The 19,427-nt window shown below is 46.1% G+C and overlaps 1 protein-coding gene across 1 annotated transcript; it reads left to right on the top strand.

Annotated features, from left to right (window-relative positions):
• Positions 1–2,274: 2,274 nt before the first annotated feature.
• Positions 2,275–3,291, top strand: LOC137149950 (olfactory receptor 51G2-like). Its single transcript, XM_067543598.1, has one exon. The coding sequence runs from the start codon at positions 2,275–2,277 to the stop codon at positions 3,208–3,210; it is 936 nt and encodes a 311-aa protein (XP_067399699.1). The 3' UTR covers positions 3,211–3,291.
• The last annotated feature ends 16,136 nt before the right edge of the window (positions 3,292–19,427 follow it).

The raw sequence follows: 19,427 nt of genomic DNA, 5'->3' as shown, positions 1-19,427 counted from the left end.
TCTCCTACTCTCAGACAGGGCCCTGGAGTGCAGCAAATTGTGTGTTAACTGGGCTTGAATACTCATGCATTTCACTTTGAAACTGAATTCCCACAAACCTCCATTGTAGCTGAATATCAGGTACTGGGTTTTTTTCTTTACTAGACCTGTGGTTTTCAACCTGTGGTGCACAGAATCCTTGAGGTTTTCAGATTCTCTCTTAGATTTCCAAAGGTATTCACAGCTTCATTTGAAATTTGGTAGGGGTCTGGAAATGAAAACAGTTAAAAACCACTGTACTATAGAGGGAGAACCCAGGGAATGAATATTGTATAAGCTGATCCCAAAGCCTGTACAGCTCTGTATAAAGGCTGCAGATTGACATCACAGAACCTGAGGCGAACCTGTCATATACTACCCCAAGAAAAGAGGAGTTACTAGCTGCAATGGATTGCCCAGACTTTTGTTTGCTGATATGTGAGTGAGTGAGGGCAAAAAGACTGCAACCTTTTCAAATTTTCAAGAAATACAGATGACACACTCTACATTTGTGGTCCCCTCTAACCTGAGAAATCATCTCTGAAAAAAGATCAGAGGGGAAAGAATGGGTTTACATGTGTGTGGTAAAGAATAGATGTATAAAACTTTCCGTTGTCATACAATTATTACAAACCAAACTTTCATTCCATGCATGTCTATGAAAAGCCAGTCACAGAGTCGTTGGAATCTGTACAGGAAGGAACAGGGGTAACTTTACTACTTAATGACTTTAGCTTTAGATAGTATTTCAGATGTATTCTAAATACTCTTTGCAATGGGTTTGTGCTATTAATTCTGTTCAGTGAGCAGTTGTATGATACTGTCTCCTGCTAACTGACCAGAAGCTGTTTCTAGCACGTACATTCAGAATCGTGCACACAATAACTCTGCTGCACTTGTGCCAGACTTTCCAAAAAGTCATGAGACAACAGAACAGCTGTCTGTGTTTCAGTGAAGCATAGACATGAGGTGAAGGAAAACAGATTATAATAGTGGCTCTACGTAATTTACAACCATCACCTGTTACACGAGCGTGGATGAAGTAACTTGCAATTCAACTGGATATTAGTGCAAAACTAATGTTTGCACTTGTCACTATTTGGAACATCAGTTCCTCTCCCACCCCAATGAAGTAACTGTCTGTGTTAGCTTGTAACTTGCCAAATATCTGCAGAACCCTTTCACTGGGAGAAGCCTGTAGGATGATCGACTTCTCTGGATCCAATCAAAACTGACCAAGCAGAGCATTCAGCTTCTCCTGCAGTGATTCCTGGGTGAGCGTTTGTTAAATGAAAGTTAATAGAGCCTGGTTCTGATCCAATTTACACATGTAAATCTGCTGTGAGGCTGTTCCATTCCATGTTCCTGAGCTCAGAACCTGGCCCTAAGAAATTATCTCATGTCCTGCAAAGAGGCAGTTGCGTAATTTGGGTTTTTGGGAGTGGAGAAAATAACTAAAATATATGAGTCAATGAAACTCATTTCTAAATAACATAAATGCAATACAGAAAAATATTATGATCATTTTCACTATGTGTGTCTCTAGTGTAAAAACATGATACAATGAGCCACATTCAGAAGCGGAGGGCCAGATAGGATAATTGTGGGAAGGTCAGAATTGCAAAATCACACAGTGCTGAAGGAGGCTGTGGAACTCACAGCTACAAGATATCAATGGGGTCAAGTCTGTAGTGGGATTCAGAGAGGGAACAGATATTTATATGGGGAAACAGAAAATCCAATTACAGATGTGGGGATTTAAAAAAAAATCTGGGAGTGCTATTAAACTTCATGATTTGCACCATAAAATATGTCTAAGTCAGGAGGAAACTTTCCCTGGGAGTAGTTTATCTCACAGCTGTCTACCGCAGGTCTTTTTCTACCTTTCTCTGAAGCATCTGGCACTGGGCACAGGATAGTGGGCTAGATGGACTATAGGTCTAATGCCGTCTGGTAATGCCTATTTTACTATAGGTCATAACTATCTTCTATACAGGGTCAGACCAATGCTCTAGCTAGCCCAGTATCCTCTCTTCTGACATTCACACACGGCAGGTGATTAACTGGGAATGAATAGAACATATAATCAGGAAGTGTAAATCCAAGGCTATGTCTTTGCTGATCTTTCTTGAGCTCCTAGAAGTCTCTAGACTTGCATTGAGAGCAGAATGATGTCTCGTTCAATATCATCAAGTCTCCTGTTACTTTTCCTTTCAGGAAGTAAAGTTGAAAATTCCTCAGGCTGCCCAGTGCATCATGTCAGCTGTCAATGACACCAAATTCCAACCTGCAGTCTTTCTTCTCACCGGAATATCTGGGCAGGAAAAATTCCATGTCTGGATTTCTATCCCCTTCTGCTTAATGTACATTATTTCCATAGTAGGAAATTCATTCATTCTGTTTATTGTAAAAACAGATCTGACCCTCCATGAGCCCATGTACATTTTCCTTTCCATGTTGGCCATCACAGACATTGGCTTATCTCTCTCCACCCTTCCAACTATACTGAGCATATTCTGGTTTAACTCTAGGGAGATCAGCTTCGATGCCTGTTTTGCCCAGCTGTTCTTCATCCATTCACTTTCGATAACTGAATCCTCTGTGCTCTTGTCGATGGCCTTTGACCGCTTTGTTGCGATCTGTAACCCGCTGAGATATGATTCCATATTAACCCCACCCAGAATAGCCAAGATGGGACTGGGGGCTCTGCTAAGAGGGATTGGCATTATGCTCCCTTACCCCATTCTCCTGAAACACTACCAATACTGTCATGCCAATGTCCTCTCCCATTCCTACTGCCTGAACCAGGAAGTCATGAAGATGGCTTGTTCGGATGTCAGAGTCCACAGCATCTACAGCTTCTTTACAACACTCGCTTCACTGGGATTGGACGTCCTGCTTATCCTCCTATCTTATGTGATGATCCTCAAAACAGTGCTGAGCATCGCGTCCCATGCGGAGCGCCTCAGGGCCCTGAACACCTGCGTCTCTCACGTCTGTGTTGTCCTGCTCTTCTACATGCCAGAGATTGGCTTGTCTGTGTTACACAGATTCGTGAAGAACTTTTCTCCCTTTGTTCTGACTGTCATGGGCAACGTCTATTTGCTGGTCCCACCCCTGATGAACCCAATCGTATACAGTGTGAAAACCAAAGCCATTCGTGCCAGGATAATCAGGGTGTTCGTCAAGTGAAAGGTCAATTCTTCACCCGGCTGCAGCGCTGATTACAAGGGAGATGAAAAACACAAGCAACCTTTTCCATCCTAGACACTTCCAGAGGACATGAGAGGACATGAGCTCCTGATCCCCGTCACCAGCTGCTAAGGAAGAATAGCACACTGGCGTTTGGGACCGAGGCAGGCAGCAGTATTTACAAAGACTCTGTGTTTATGTAGATCCAGGGGATCCATGGGATGTTATCGCATAAAGAGCTGTATCAGTGTCCGCTCAGACCTCAGAATTGCTGTGGATACAGTCAGTACAAAGAAGAAACATAAATGTTTTGTTCCTTTGTACATGACCTGTCTCTATCCCGTCTCTGGTTAAGCACCCAGGGACCATGAGAAAAGCTGCACAGCTGTTTTGCAGTCTCAGTCCTGGTCCTTCCTGAGCACTCTGGCTGCTGCGTGATCCATGTGAGCAGGGCTATTCCAGGGGCACGGCTGTCCACCATTCCCTGTGCCCTCACACAGTGTCATTTCAGAGCCAAGATTAAAACAGGAGCCTTAAGAGATGCCATTCAGGCAGCTTCCCGGTCTCGTGGACGGCTCTGCACAAAGCACCTGCCAACCCAGCGTACTACCCCCAGGTCCAGCAGAGCTGCGTGTGTGAGTGAGGATCGCATGCACAAGAGTCTGACTAGAGACTCAGGACCAGTTTCCCTCCCCATCCCCTTCATTTGTGCTACCCCAGCCATGGAAAGGGCTGGAACGGGCCTCAGCTCCCCAGCAGCGGCACAGCCAGCTCCAAAGCCCACCCCAGCCCTTCAATGACCATTAGACGGGGTGTGTCAGGGATTCTTCCCTTTGAGGGAGATTCAACACCTGCTTCATGGTGTAGCCCTTTAAGGTTCCTGGGAATTTAGTAGCTGACCGAGGCCTAGCAGAGGCAGCTACGGGGTGAGAGGAAGATGTTCCCGGCTGGAGAATAGTTCCTGCTTTGGGAAATCCCAGCCTACTGCTTCTTTAAGGGCCTTAAACCTGGTCCTTGTAGTGCAGGGCAGGGCCTGGCTCCCGTCACTCCCTGCCAGCCCCAGGAGACGTGGCAGGCAGGGCCGGCTCCCTCTTCTCTCAGAACATGGCGACAGCAGCAGGGGAAGGACGGCTGCCCTTGCTCGTCCCAAGGGGAAAGGGACTGAGCTAGTGAGGGGGTCAGCTGCTGAGGATCCAGGAAAGCTGCGGCAAGCCTGAACCAACGCAGACCCCAGGAAGGGGAAGGGGCAGGGGGCTGCTGTGCAATGGAGGAGGGTTGGGAGCAGGCTAAGAGAGCCTGTGTTTTCGAGAACAAATACAACCCCACACAGGGATCTTGTTTTCAGTCTTCCAGGTTGAGGGTAAGTCACTGCAAGGACCTTAGATGGACGGGTAGAGTGGCTGCAGTGTACCTCAGGCTGCAAGGGGAAACGCTGGGGTGGCACCCGTCCGCAGGGACTTGACCAGAGAGTGCTGTGCTCTTGGAAGCTGTTGCAAAAGGGTTGGTGTCAGCTAAACCCCCGGGCAGCTGTACACTCCACTGAGGCTGGTGGGGAACAGGTCAGAGAATCAAACCCCTGTAACTGGCTCCTTGCTATCCCCGCTCCCCACAGCACAGGGGGCAGCTCTGGGGCAGCAGAAAATCCAGCCAGTCCAGCTTGAAGGCTGGTCCTGTGGTTTGGGCTCTGCTATGCAACTCAAGGTCCAAGGTCACACAGGGAGTCTGTGCCAGAGCTTGGACTTAAATGTGAGTTGCCTAAATCCTGGTGCCCTGCCTTACCCACAAGACCCTCCTTCCTTTTCCCAGCAACAGGAGGAGCAGAAGGTCACGATCAGGAACTTAAAGAGATAAAAACTCTTCTAACTTTTCTGCTTCTTTGCACAAAGTTGTGTGTGTTCCTTTCACACATAAAAATGTCCAGTCCCTTTGTGGAATCCTCCTAATCTTGTAAGCAACAGCACCTGGTGGCCGGTATTTTCACACGTTAATTATGCATAGTTTAAATAAAATATTAAGTGATCAAACTCATCCAACTGTCCTGGGTCCTGGGTTTAGAGCACAATTTATTATTATTTTTCAGTCTTTGCTAGGGCCAAGAGTGTGCCTGGGGATGTGAGGCGCACAAAACAGGATATCATCCCTGGGCAACTACAGGCTAAAATAGGCACATCAGTCTGGTATCTGGTGCTTTTATCAGCACCAAAGCCGTGCCCCAGCTGGATGGGATGCAGTAGTTTGCTATACAGGGATTCCTGAGCCAGGGCTTAATAATAAAACTTCTCTCTTATATAGCACATGTCATCAGGAGACTGATGAATTGAACAGTAATAAGTCACCAGGACCAGGTGGGATTCACCCAAGATTTCTGAAGGAACTCAAACGTGAAATTGCAGAACTACTAACTCTGCAATGGAACTTATCATTTAAATCAGAATCTGTACCAGATGACTGGGAGATAGCTAATGTGACACCAGTTTTTTAAAAAGGCGCCATTACACATCAGGAAACCTAACTTCATTACCAGACAAATTGGTTGAAACTATAGTAAAGAACAGAATTTTTACACTCGTAGATGTACATAATATCTTGGGAAAAGTCAACATGGCTTTTCTAAAGGGAAATCGTGCCTCATTAATCTATCAGAATTCTTTGTGGGGTCAACAAGCATATGGAGAAAGGTGATTCAGTGGATACAGTGTAGTTAGATTTTTCAGAAAGGCATTGACAAGTTCCCTCACCAAAGGCTCTTAAGAAAAGTAATCTGTTATGGGATAAGAAGGAAGATCCTCTCCTGGACCAGTAATTAGTTAAAAGTTAGCAAACAAACAGTAGGAATAAACGGTCAGTTTTGAGAATGGAGATAGGTAAATAATGGTGTCCCCCGCAGTCTGTACATAACAGATCTGGAAAAAGGCTGATACAAAACATGACACAAAATCACTCAAGATAGATACGTTCAAAGCAGACTGTGAAGAGTTACAAAGGGATCTCACAAAAGTGGGTGACTGGGCAACAAAATGGCAGATGAAATTGAATGTTGATAAATGCAGAGTGATGCACGTTATAAAACATAATCCCAATTCCTCATTTAAAATGGTGGGGTCTAAATTAGCTGTTACCACTCAGGGAAGAGATCTTGAAGCCATTGTAGAAAGTTCCCTGAAAGCACCTGCTCAGTGTGCAGCAAGAGGCAAACAAGCTAACAGAATGTTGGGAATCATTAGGAAAGAGATAGATAATAAGGAAACTGAGTTACAGGGAAGTGGAGTGACTTTGCTATCATTACTCCACAGGCCAGTGGCAGAGCTGGGATTAGAAGCCATGGACTTGTCCACTGCTATAACCACTGGGTCACATTGCTTCTCTATAAGGAGGCACCTCTGGCTGGGATGCCTGTGGCAGTTGTTTAACTGCCCTCAAAATTTCTGCAAATGGGTTTGACACAAGTCAGTGCAGTTGAATAGTGTGAGGCACACAGCAGCTGGGGTCTGTCTATGGTAACCAGCAGCCACCCAGCGTTAACCTGTGTGGGAAATCCTTGCATTTTTTCACCCATTTAGCTGGGACGCAGAATCCCATTGGATGATGGGCCTGACTCTTCCACAGCCACATCCCATGTGTTTCCTTCTAAACCTGTGCAAAATAGGCACAAATGCTACTTAGAAAAAGGGATGCATTTTACAGAGGGATGATGGGGAGCAGGCCAGAGAATCCAACCCCTGTAATTGCCTCCTTGCTATTCCCTCTCTCCACAGTGCAGGGTGCAGCTCTGGAGCAGCAGAGAATCCAGCCGGACCAGCTAGGAGACAGGTCCAGTGGTTTGGGCTCTGCTCTGCATGTCAGGAGATCTGGGTTTCATTCCCTTTCCCTGTGTCAATATGGACAACCCATCGACTGTCTCTGAGCTTCTGTACAAGTGGATAATAGCCCTGCCCTGCCCTGACTCACAGGGGTGACAGGAGGTAGAATACATTCAAGGTGCTCAGATACTCTGAGAAGGAGGCCGGGGGAGACCCTAAGATCAGGTCTGCCAGGTATCCAAAGAGCAACGCCCTTGACATTTGGCTATCAGAGGCCACAGCCTTTACCCAGACTCCTGTGACAGCTACCTTCTGGGAATGCCAGTGACTCCAGCCCTTGTGTGTCTGGGGCAGCTGTGGAGGTGCTCAGGGGTGACTGTTAATCTCCTCCCCACAGTGAGGTTTAGGTGCTGTATCTCTGAGGGGAGGGTTGGAGTGTCACGAGGAAGCCAAGGGTTTCAGGCTACGCACCAGACTGGTGTGCTCAAGCCATTGAGGCTGAATTGATCTAACTGACAAAAAATGGAGCAATGGCTATGGGGGCATCATCTCACATGGTCTGACTCGGAGAAAGCAGCCTCAGGGCAAAGGTCAGATTCACTCCTTGGGCCTGTCACACAGACAGAGCTGATAGCGATGGTGCCTGAGCCCTGGCTCACACAGGGAGGCTTTGAAAAAAGGCTGCTTCCTCAAGAAAGGGTCAAACAAATGGGAAGGTGCTCTCTCAGAGACACAGGGAAACGAGGCTGGCTCCCAAGAGCTCCTTGTCTTCCCATGGGTCAGTTCTGTTCCTGTATGTCCAGAGCAAATCGTGTCTAAGTTACCTGTAGTGATGCGTGAGATTGATGAGTGCAGACGTGTGACAGCTGCTTCTTATTTAATAACCATTTTCTCTAATGCTTTATGCTGTCTGCTAATAAACCTACATGTTTAAAGGACGCTGGTGGTGACTCTATAGCTCTGGTCACAAGCACTCTAAGGGTCAATTCACTGAAGACAACAATTAATAGATTCATAGAATATAAGACCAGAAGGGACCATTAGACCATCTAGTTTGACCTCCTGTATGTCAGAGACTACAGAATTTCTCCCATTTACCCCCGTAGGAGCCAAATCACTTGTGTTTGATTAAACTAAACTTGTTCATCTATAAAGCTTCTTTTCCAGGAAGGCATCCAGACTTCAATTGGAGCTATCAGGAAAATTCACCATCTCCCTTGGGAGTTTGATCCTGTGGTTAATCACCCTCTGTGTTAAAAATGTGAGACTAATTTCCACATATAAGTTTTCTAGCTTCAATCCTGCACCCACTGGTACCTGTTATACCTTTCACTGCTAAATTAAAGAACCCTTTATGACTTGTATTTTGTCCCTGTTGAGGTGTTTGTACAATTTAATCAAGTTAGTCCTCTGTCTTCCGTTGGAGAAGCTAAGCAGGTTCAGTTTTTGAAGACTTTCACTGTCTGGCATTTTCTGCAGCTCTTCAATCACTTTTGTGGCTCTTTCTGCAACCTCTTCAATGTTTGCATATTTTAAAATTTTGTGCATCAGACCTGTATGCAGAATTCCAGCACTGATCTCACGAATGCCATCTACAGAAGTAAAATCACCTCCCTACTTCTATTCCCCACACCTCTTTTTATATAGTGTGATAAAGTCAGGACAGAGCGCCTCAAAAGGGCATACCTATTTGCAAAACTAGGAGGTTCAAGACCCCTCCCCCAGCCTAAGGGGAGGAGCCACTAGACCTAGGATGCAACTAATTGCTTGGGACAACAAATGTAAAAACAGGAAAGGGCGTGAGGGTCAAAGGTATAAAAGAAAGGAACCAGAAGGACCTCTTCCAGGATCAATGCCATCCTACAAATACCTAAGCCTGCCAAATGAGAATCCTTTTAGGAATGGCGGGATACTGTAGGCAATGGATCCTTGGGTATGCAGCAATTGTGAAACCCCTGCAGAACCTGACCCTACACTCAGTCCCTGAACCCCTTATTTGGTCCCCCATGGCCAAACAGTCTTTGCTTTCCCTTAAGCAAGCCTTGTCTCAAGCACCTGCTCTAGGATTACCAGACTACCAGAAACTTTTTACCCTTTTTTGTCCCGAAAAAAGTGGGTTTGCTCAAGGGGTCCTGACTCAACCCCATGGAGATAAGAGCCATCCTGTTGCATATTTTAGCACTGACTTAGACCCAGTAGCAGCAGCACTGTCTCCACTCAATTGCTGCAGGAGCCCTTTTAGTTGAGAAAGCTGAGACTCTAGTTTTAGGATGCTCTCTGAATGTGGCCATTCCACATGCTATGGCTGCCCTACTCTTAAAAGGCAAAACCCAGCATTTATCCAACTCGAGCCTAACCAAATACAAGAAACTCCTTCTTTCAGCCTCAAATATCATCCTTACCCCCTGTCCTGTATTGAATCCTGCCTCATTCCTCCCCACTCTTTCTAATGGTGATCCTCATGATTGTTTGTCCGTTACTGAAGATCTCCTTACTGCTCACCCTGATCTCCAAAATGTCCCTTTGTTGAACCCCGATTTTAGTTTTGTTTGTTGATGGTTCTTGCCTCAGAGACAGCTTGGGTAAACTTGTCTCTGAATATGCAGTATGTACGCAGCACCAAGTCTTAGAGGCCCACCATCTGCAACATGTTTTGTCTGCCCAGATTGCCAAATTAGTAGCCCTTACTCACTCATCTATAGTAGTAGATAATCTAGCCGCAACCATTTACAGTGATTCCCATTATGCCTTTGGAGTTGTCAATGACTTTGGTCAACTCTGGAAGCAGCGAGGATTCCTCACTTCGGCTGGAACTCCCATTCAAAATGGACAATATGTTGACGCATTATTGCAGGCACTGCAGTTACCATCCGCCCTAACCAGTGTTAAATGTCAAGCCCACCTTACCCCTTATGATGATGACACGCATGGAAATGCCTTAGCTGATCAGGCAGCTAGGAATGCAGCCCTTTCCGGCCCTCTTGCGACAGATTTTACTACCCTTTTCCTTTCCTCAGACCAGTCGCCCCTGGCTAGCCTTACTAAGTTAACAGAATTGCAAGATCAGGCTACAGAACAAGAAAAAGAGGACTGGCTATGACAGGGGTGCCAATTGCACCCAGACACCTTGGGGCGCCTGGTAGCATCCAAGGATGGCCGCCTGGTAGTGCCCAAGTCCCATTTACCCTACCTTGCCTGTGTGACCCACTCTCACGAGCTCACACGAGCAAAGGGGGGTGATTGCTGCAGTACAGCGCGATTGTTTTTCCCCACATTTTTCTTCCATAGCACAACAGTACTGCAGCACTTGTCCTATCTGTCTGGCCCATAACATAGGCCAGAAAGAAAAGACAAAACCCTCGGTGCACCCCACTGGGGTTTAGGCAGGAGATGTAGGCATCTAGCCGCCTGGAGGGGGGCAGCAATGCCATGTCCAGAGAGAGAAACAGAGGCTCCTAGGGAACTTTCACAGCATAAATTTAGGCACTGAGTGAGTTTAGGAGCCTACAGGGGTCAGTGGCAGCTGAGCGGGTGTTTGCGGCCCCCATGGGGCCTAAAAAGGCAACTAAGGGGCCTAAATTTGGGATTTAGGTGTGTAAGAGCCTCTGGGGAGCTGGGCCTAAACTGACTCTCCGGTGTGCTGGAAGGCTGAGTTTGAGGATGTGACACGAATAGCTTAGGAAAGGTTGTCTCGGGTTTGTTTGGGTTTTCTTTCTCCCTTTCTTCTTCTGCATTTTTCTCTGTCTGTGCTGCAGTATTTTTTTTTATTGAATTCCATTCTCGCTCTTTTTTAGGAACTGAAGGAGCATTCGTGATTCCTGACGCCTGGGAGTCACTTTGGTTGCCTGAACCACTAGCTGGACAGAAAAGACAGGGGCTAATTGTCCTGCTTTAATCCTCAACAAGCCTCACTTGGCTTCGGAAACGAGCAGTCAGAGCCAGCCAGGACCAGAGCGGGAGCAGATAAAAACAGCCCTCTCGGCTTTGGGAGAGCGGCACTTCAAATGCTAGAATCTGCTGGCTGCCAGCAAGGGACATCAGCAAAATAAATCGGACATGTCAAACAGACGTGATTTCTTCTTTTCGGCGATAACAAATTTGGTGGCTAAAGGTAACTGGGGAGATGTAAGAGACTTAGACCATTACAAGGTGTTTGACCAAGTACCACGTGACATTCAGATTAGTAATCTAGCGCTAGACAGAATTACTGATCTCTGAGCCCCAAGCGACAGCCCTGTGTGTTTGCAGAAAGTGTCCATGTCTCTCCTGTGTCATCTTTCTCCAGATCTGCCTGTCTGCTAGCTACCCATCCATCACAGGCAGAGACAGGGCATCAGACCCTATGGAGATCTAGCCATTATCCCTGCTTCTCTGACTAATTGACGATAATGTTTAAATGTACACAAGTACACTGAGCAGCCAATTCCTCTCTGACTCTGCAGAGAGCCTGGGAGTTCTCCTCTCCCTTTGGGAAGGACCCTTAATTACTGTTTACTCCTACAGATGGATAAAGAACACAGATGTGCAGACTTGGAGAGACATTGGCTGGTGTCTCCTGTCTGCAGCCTAGGAACCCCACTGGGAATGCCCAGAGCTATAGAAACCCGTATTCATCCTGCCGGGGACACTTGCCCTGTGTCGGCTCTCGGCGTGGGATGTTGTTGCAGATGCTGCTGTGAGAGAGGTGTGGGACACGGCTACCTGACAGGGGCATTTCCAGGGAAGACACTTCCAGCTCACAACTCACAGGTACCCATATCTTGCTGCAGACCGCACTGCTAAACAGACCACGGGGAAAGTGGGCAGGACGGGGTAGAGAACAAGTCTATGGTCCTTTGCGCTCTGCACAGCCAGTGAACATCCCTCGTCCTTTCCACAGGTGATGAGTTTGATCCAGTGTCACTGGCCACAATGTCCCGCTTTGCTATTGTGGAGTTTGCTATGCCCCCCGGCTGATGCCCCTGGGAGCAGGAACTGAGTAAAGAGCTCAGGAGTCAGCTCTGTGCTCATGCACAGTCACTGCCTCCCCTGGCACTTTGGGGGTCTGGCTGTAACAGGGCTGGAATGGAGGGGCTCTTACCTCACTCTTTTCTGTCTGACACTTTCACATAATCACTCAGCCGGAAGCAGGCGCCCGGCATGGGAGAGTTCAGGCCGAACGGTTCAAGTCTGGCAAACTTGTAAGCAGCTGACAATGCAGTCTGGTCAGTGTCAGACTGCCTTCACTAACGGGTGCCACCAGCGCTGCCTGCAATGGCCACGCCTCTTTTGTCAATTTTAGATTTTTCAGACTTTCAATTTCATTGAATGTTCCCTTGTTTGTGTGTTATGAGAGAGTAAATGTGAGTACCTGGTCTGCTTTCTTTACTGATAGACCCATGGGGTTGAAGTACAGAAGGAACCATTTCATCCTCTATTTTGACAGCCTGTACAGGCCATTAACTCTCAGCCAGTTACCCTTGTATTAAACCCCATAACTTGCATTTGACTAAGGCCTGGTCTACACGAGGATTTCACATCATAGACTCACAGGGCTAGAAGGAACCATAAGGGTCTAACCCGATGCCAAGATGTAGGATTTGGGGGCTGGAGCACAAGACTTAAGAGAAGAGGCTGAGGGAACTAGGCTTGTTTAGTCTGCAGAAGAGAAGAGTGAGGGGGGATTTGATAGCAGCCTTTAACTACCTGAAAGGGGATTCCAGGGAGGATGGAGCTAGGCTGTTCTTAGTGGGTGCAGATGACAGAATAAGCAGCAATGATCTCAAGTTGCAGTGGTGGAGTTCTAGGTTGGATATTAGGAAAAAGATTTTCACTAGGAGGCTGGTGAAGCACTGGAATGAGTTACCTAGGGAGGTGGTGGAATCTCCATCCTTAGAGGTTTTTAAGTTGCAGCTTGACAAAGCCCTGGCTGGGATGATTTAGCTGAGGTTAGTCCTGTATTGAGCAGGGCGTTGGACTGGACACCTCCTGAGGTCCCTTCCAACTCTAATCTTCTATGATTCTATGATACTGCAATATTGCGTCCAGTTCTAGTGTCCACATTTTTAAAAGGATGTTAAAATATTGCAGAGGGTGCAGAAAAAAGCCACAAAAACGATCCAAGGGCTGGAGAAAAAGCCTTACAGAGAGAGACTTACAGAGCCTAATCTATTTATCTTATCAAAAAGAGAATCTAGAGGAGACTTGATTGTGAAAGTATTTTCATGCAGAGAATACTCTGGGGAATAACAGGCTCTTTAATCAACCGGGGGAAGGCAGAGCAAGACTCTTTGGCTGGAAGCTGAAGACAGAAAAATTCCAATTGAAATAAGGACCAAATATTTAACACTGAGGGTGATTCATGATTGAAATAAACTAAGAAGAGACGTAGTGAATTCTCCGATTCATCATGTCTTCACATCAAGGCTGGATGCTTCTCTGCAAGGTATTCTGAGGGCTTGGCTACACTTAATACGCTACAGAGGCTCCACTGTAGCACTTCAGGGTAGACACTGCCTATGTCGACTGGAGGGGTTCTCCCATCGGCGGAGGTAATCCATCTCCCTGAGAGGTGGTAGGTAGGTGAATGGAAGAGTTCTTTTCTCAACATTGTGCTGTCTACACAGGAGGTTAGGTTCGTAAAGCTACATCTCTCAGGGGTGTGGATTTCTTTCTTCTTGCAAAAAAAGCAAATGCAATTTTGGGTTGCATTAACAGAGGCATCACATACAAGTCACGGGAGCTAATAGTCCTGCTCTGCTAGGCGCTGGTTAGGCATCACTTGGAGTATTGTCCAATTTTGATCACAAATGTATGGAAAGGATGTGGGGAAACTGGGAAGGACGCAGAAGCGAGTGGCAAAGATGCTCAAAGGGATGGAATAGAAGCTATGTGAGCAAAGGCTGAAGGAACTCGGTATGTTTAGTTCAGAAAAGAGGAGATATGAGGGGGACATGATCAGAATCTTCAGATACTTCAAAGGCTGCTGTATAAAAAGAAAGAAAAGTTGTTTTCTCTTGCAACTGCGGGCAGGACAAGAGGCAATGGGTTCAAACTACAGTGTAACAGATTTAGATTAAATCTCAGGCAGAAATCCCTCACTGTAAGAACATTCCCATTCCAGTGCCGCACCGCCCTTCTAGGGAAAAGCTTTTTCCTAATGTCCAACCTAGACCTCCCTCACTGCAACTTGAGACCATTGCTCCTTGTTCTGTCATCTGGCCCCACAGAGAACAGCCTAGCTCCATCCTCCCTGGAACCTGCTTTTAGGTAATTAAAGGCTGCTATCAAATCCCCCCTCATTCTTCTCTTCTGCAAACTAAACAAGCCTAGTTTTCTCATCCTCTCCTCATAAGTCTTTTGCTCCAGCCCTTAATCATTTCTGTTGCTCTCCGCTGGGCTCCCTCAAATTTGTCCACATCCTTTTTGTAGTGGGGGACCCAAAACTGGGTACAATAATCCAAATGTGGCCTCACCAGTGCCGAATAGAGGGAAATAATCACTTCCCTCGATCTGCTGGCAGTGCTCCTACTAATGCAGCCCAATGTGCTATTAGCCTTCTTGGTAACAAGGGCACACTGCTGATTCATACCCAGCTGCTTATCCACTGTAACCCCAAGGTCCTTTTCTGCAGAACTGCTGCCTAGACAGTCAGTCCCCAGTCTGTAACTGTGCATGGGATTCTTCTGTCCGAAGTGCAGGACTCTGCACTTGTCCTTGTTCAACCACATCAGATTTCTTTTGGCCCAATCTTCCAATTTCTCTAGGTCACTCTGTATCCTATCCCTACCTTCCAGGGTATCTACCAGTCCCCCAAGCTTAGTGTCATCTGTAACCTGGCTGAGGGTGCAATCTACCCCATACTCCAGTTCATTAATGATGATGTTGAACAAAACCACTGCCGTGTACAGAGATCAAATCATTCCCCTCCTCCCACTCACTTCTCCCATTCTTAGATCCAAGGATCACATTAGCCCTTTTTGCCACAGCATCACACTAGGAGCTCAGGATGAGTTGGTTGTCCCCTATGGTTCCTAAATCCTTTGCAGGGTCACTGCTTTCCATTATTCAGTCCCTTATTCTGTAGCTCAGGCCTGCATTTGGCTGTATTAAAACATTTTGTTTCAATGGTCAAACAGTCCAGATCTGTCTGTCTGCCTGCATTATCCTCAGCACTTTAACCACCCTGTCAAGCTTTGTGTCACCTGCAAATTTTGCCTGCAATGATTTTATGTTTACTTCCAGATCCCTGATGAAAATGTGGAATTGCACTGGGCCTAAAAGTGATTCCCGCAAAATCTGTCTAGAAAAACCCCCAATCACTGACAATGGCCCATTTACACCTGCTTTCTGAGATCTGTCCATTACCCCGTTTTAGTCCATTTAACATGTGCTCTATTGCTAGTGTATAGTGTTATTTTTTTCTATCTGAGTGTTTTGCCCTGCTAAATTAAATGCCTCCTGGAAAGCAAAGTCTGCTGCATCTGTTCAGTTTCCTTGATCAACCCAACTTGTACTCTCATTAAAGGATGAAATCGGGCTTATCTGACAAGATGAGTTTTCCATAACCACTCTTTGCTGGCATCAATTATATTACTACCCTTTAATTCTATATTACTACCCTTTAATTCTATATTGATTTAATCCCATATCAGCTTTTCCAATGTTTTGCCCAGGACTGGTGTCAGAATAACCAACCTGTAGTCATCCTGCTTGCCCTTTCGGAATATTGGCAGTCTATTAGCACTCTTCCAGACGGCTGGAATGTCCCCAGTATTTCAAGATTTATTAAACATTTACATAAGTGGGCTGGAGGATCTCCTGGGCCACCTCTTTTCCTCACTGGTGCAAGTTTCCAGGCCTGTTCATTTAAAAATGGTTGTTCCCTAGTAAATGCTTTTCAACATGCTCCTTGACGGCTTAAGGGCTGGAAAGTATTTCATAAACTCATGTGGTATTAGTACATCAAACTGCTTCTTTCCAAATACAGAACAAAAATATTTATTGAACACATCTACCTTTTCTGTAACATAAACGAGTTTTCTTTCTCCCTCTGGAAATTGTGAGGATTTTTTTTTTCTTAATTTACTTAGTAATCTCCTTTTTGTTATCCTTAGGCCTGCGAAAGATGGATTTTTCCCTTATGTATTTGATGTCCCTTGTCCATTTTCATAACATTCCAGTTCTATTGCTTGCTATCTATTTTTCCATTTTCCCATTGGTTGTATATTGCTTCCCCCCACCCCCCAATTAATGCCTTCCTTTTGCCACTGAACTGGGTTTTTTGCCAGGTTCTCCACTTCCTTCATTGTGGAATCATAGCTTCTGGGCTCCCTAATAAACTCTTCACAATTTTCATTCACGTTTTTCCTCCCAATCGATTTTGCTGATCATTTTACAGCGTTTGGGAATGACCCCTTTGGAAGCACTAAGTGCCTATAGATATTATTGGTTGGGAACTATTCTCTGTTTGTCCATTTGAACGTTATCCGCTCCATGTTTTGTTTTGTCCTCTTCTATCACATGTCCCCTTCTGAAACGGATGAGGGGCCTGCTGGCTGAGCTCTCCCGGGCCGGAGAGGAGCAGAGGGGGCAGGATCAGGGTGTGGAGAGATTGCTGAGAACCAGGGTAAAGGGGACTTTTCATCCCTCACTGGCATGCAGGAGGGCTTTCTGACTGGTATCTCCCCGCACCAAGCAGCACGGGCGGGTGGTGAAGGAAAATAATTGTTTGCTTGACCACAGTTACTCCATTTTAGTTGTTTTAGTGTTCTGCTTTCTGTTGAAATCACCCACCCCCTCCTCTTTTCTTTGTTTATGGTGCTTATCTCTGCCAAGGTCAGAGAGAGAGATTCACAGGAGAAATGAGGAGACAGCCTCAAATAGTTCCCGCTTTTTTTTTAGCCTCGGGATATAGACCAGACAACTTTATTAGATAAGTTGAAATTTTCTGTCCTTATTTTTTATGTTATGCATAATCATTATAATTAGAAGATGTAGAAAGTGTAAGCCAATAGTAATATAATAATAATTTGAGTGTACCAATAAGCATTAAGAATTTATGCATATGTAATTCTTTGTCTATGTTTGTATAAATATGCAAAAGAGCATGCCTTCGAGGTCTCACACTAACCACTTGCTGGGAAGTGTCCGACCTCTGCAGAAATAAAACTTGGAGACTGCCCAACTACCTGCTTGGATCTTTTTTTATCTGGTGCAGGGCAAACGAACCTCATTTGGAATTCTTTTTCCCAACAATTCTGGCGACCACGAAGGGACGCGCCTTGCTTGCCAACCCCGAGTTCCTGTGCCAGCCAACGCCTCAGCCGGCAATAGGGTGAGTTCACCCCGAGGGCTTTTGGACTGGGTTTGGAACTCGAGGGAAGGCTGTAAAGCAGTTGAGACCCTTTGCAGTCTCACAGTCTCCAAGGGATTCAGGTACCTGTATGTTTTGTGTTGTGTCTGTCAGGTTTTCTTAGGAGATTCCAAAACGGGCACCCTAGCACTGTCCTTGACAGTGGCCACGCGCTGGGCCTAAGGGCTATTAAGTGCGAAAGTCCTGGGTGGCACAAGGTTTTTTTTCGTGCACGGAATCTCCTCAGCTTTTCTATTTGCTTTTTTTAGGACCAATTATTAGGTCCCTTTCTGGTCTCTCTGAATACTGGGCACACAAGCTGACCTATTTGCAGGCAGTCTAGCTGGTTCGAGGCAAGTCCTCTAAGTCCAGAAACGCTGTGTGGCAGATTTTCTTTTCCCGCAAAGAGACCATAGCTTATTCTATTCTGTCACTTTGTTTTTGATTTTGTAAACTCCTCCGAAGGTGTGTTCTTTTTTAAAGAGATAAGCGCATCCCCAATTGTTTAGTGCACAGGTTGTCCACAGAGTGTGAACGGGAGAAATAAGTTCTAGTTTAAGTACTAGGATAAGGGCTCGGATCAGATTCACTGACCTGTCCTTAAGAGGACAAAAGCCGAGGCTGTGTTGACACAGAGAGTGTGTGGTGTGTGTGTGTGTGGCGTGACGTGATAGTGTGGTGGACGGGAAAATGGGGCTCAGAGGAAGTAAAATCCCCGAGGACAGTCCTTTAGGGATGGTGTTAGCAGCATGGGCTGTGGGAAACCTACTGGCACTAAAATGAATGAAGAAAACTCGAGTCCTAGAACTGAATACAGAATGGCAGAAATACTACTACAAGGATACCCAAATTTGGCCCACCTATGGTACCTTTGATTATTGCAAGCTACAACAACTAAGGCTTAAGTTAAAAGAAAAAGCCCCGAGGCAGATGGATTATTGGTATTGCTGGGCGCATCTCTCTAATGGAGCTTGCCCTGTAAAGACAATGCCTGCACTTAAAGGGGAAACTCCACCCCCTTATATTCCAAGCTCTTTGATATTGAAAAGCCGACCAGAGGAACCACCTGAGCCTTTGTATCCCCTTCTATCCCCTATTGCCTCCCTACCAGCTATTGTTCAACCAACCCCTGCCTCATAAGTTAGCAGACCTGCTGCAGGAAGGACAGCCACCCCCTCCCTTTTTGTCTCCGCTCCGCTTCAGGCAGATGAGTGTAGAGACTTAGACAAGGAAAGCGGCCGTGAGAGGAAGCGAGATTTAGATAAGGACAACAGTAGCTGCAGCAATATCAGTGAAGATGAAACGGGGGGAGGGGGAAGAGAAGGCTGAGAGGAAAAGACGAAGCAGTATGAGGAATTGTGACTCCCCTTCCCTGCCAAGCCCCGGCCATACCCGCACAGGATGCAAGTTCAGGGCTGAGAAATCTGGAGAGCACACCACCACCACCACCTCCACCGTTGCCCCATTGCACCTACAATATATACCCGACGGGCAAACACAGCGCTCACTGAGGGTACACACCCCTTTTCACCTGGGAATCTGATTATTTGGCAAAAAACCACCCCCTCCTTTCGGCAAGACCCTGTTACAGTTATCAGAAAATTCCGGACTATTGTCCTAACGCATAATCCGTCCTGGGCAGATATAGGACAATTAATGGAAGCCTTATTTACCGCTGACGAGCGGGCAACTATTGTGGATGAAACTATGAAGCTTGAAGGGGAAGACAATACAACCAATGCCAATTGGCGAAAGATAGACCCTGGGTGGGATTATAATGATAATGCCAACTGGAATTTATTTATCCATGCTTGTGAAACCTTGTTTAAAGCTATGGAGAAAGCAGGGCAGAAACCTATAAATTGGGAAAAATTTCATGAAATTGTTCAAACCCCTGATGAAAACCCAGATGCCTTTTATGTGTGGCTTTGTGAAGGGGCAACTTGATATGCCCAGTTTAAACCTGATGATGCAAGGGATTGTAAGGCTATTGCTGCAGCATTTGTAAATCAGTCAGCTAGTGATATACAAAATTATTTTCACAAATCTTGTCCAGGATGGAACGGAAAAAGCATATCAGAAAT

This window comes from Emydura macquarii, unplaced genomic scaffold, assembly GCF_026122565.2.
Source record: "Emydura macquarii macquarii isolate MOO-44397 ecotype Brisbane River unplaced genomic scaffold, CSIRO-AGI_Emac_v2 contig_920, whole genome shotgun sequence".
Taxonomy (NCBI): domain Eukaryota; kingdom Metazoa; phylum Chordata; order Testudines; family Chelidae; genus Emydura; species Emydura macquarii.
The sequence above is the reverse complement of the archived record's forward strand: the minus strand, read 5'-3'. Positions and strand labels throughout refer to the sequence as shown.

What these genes read in the sequence shown, in the direction of transcription:
- LOC137149950 (XM_067543598.1), top strand. Translation starts at nt 2,275, where the DNA reads ATGTCAGCTGTCAATGACACCAAATTCCAACCTGCAGTCTTTCTTCTC.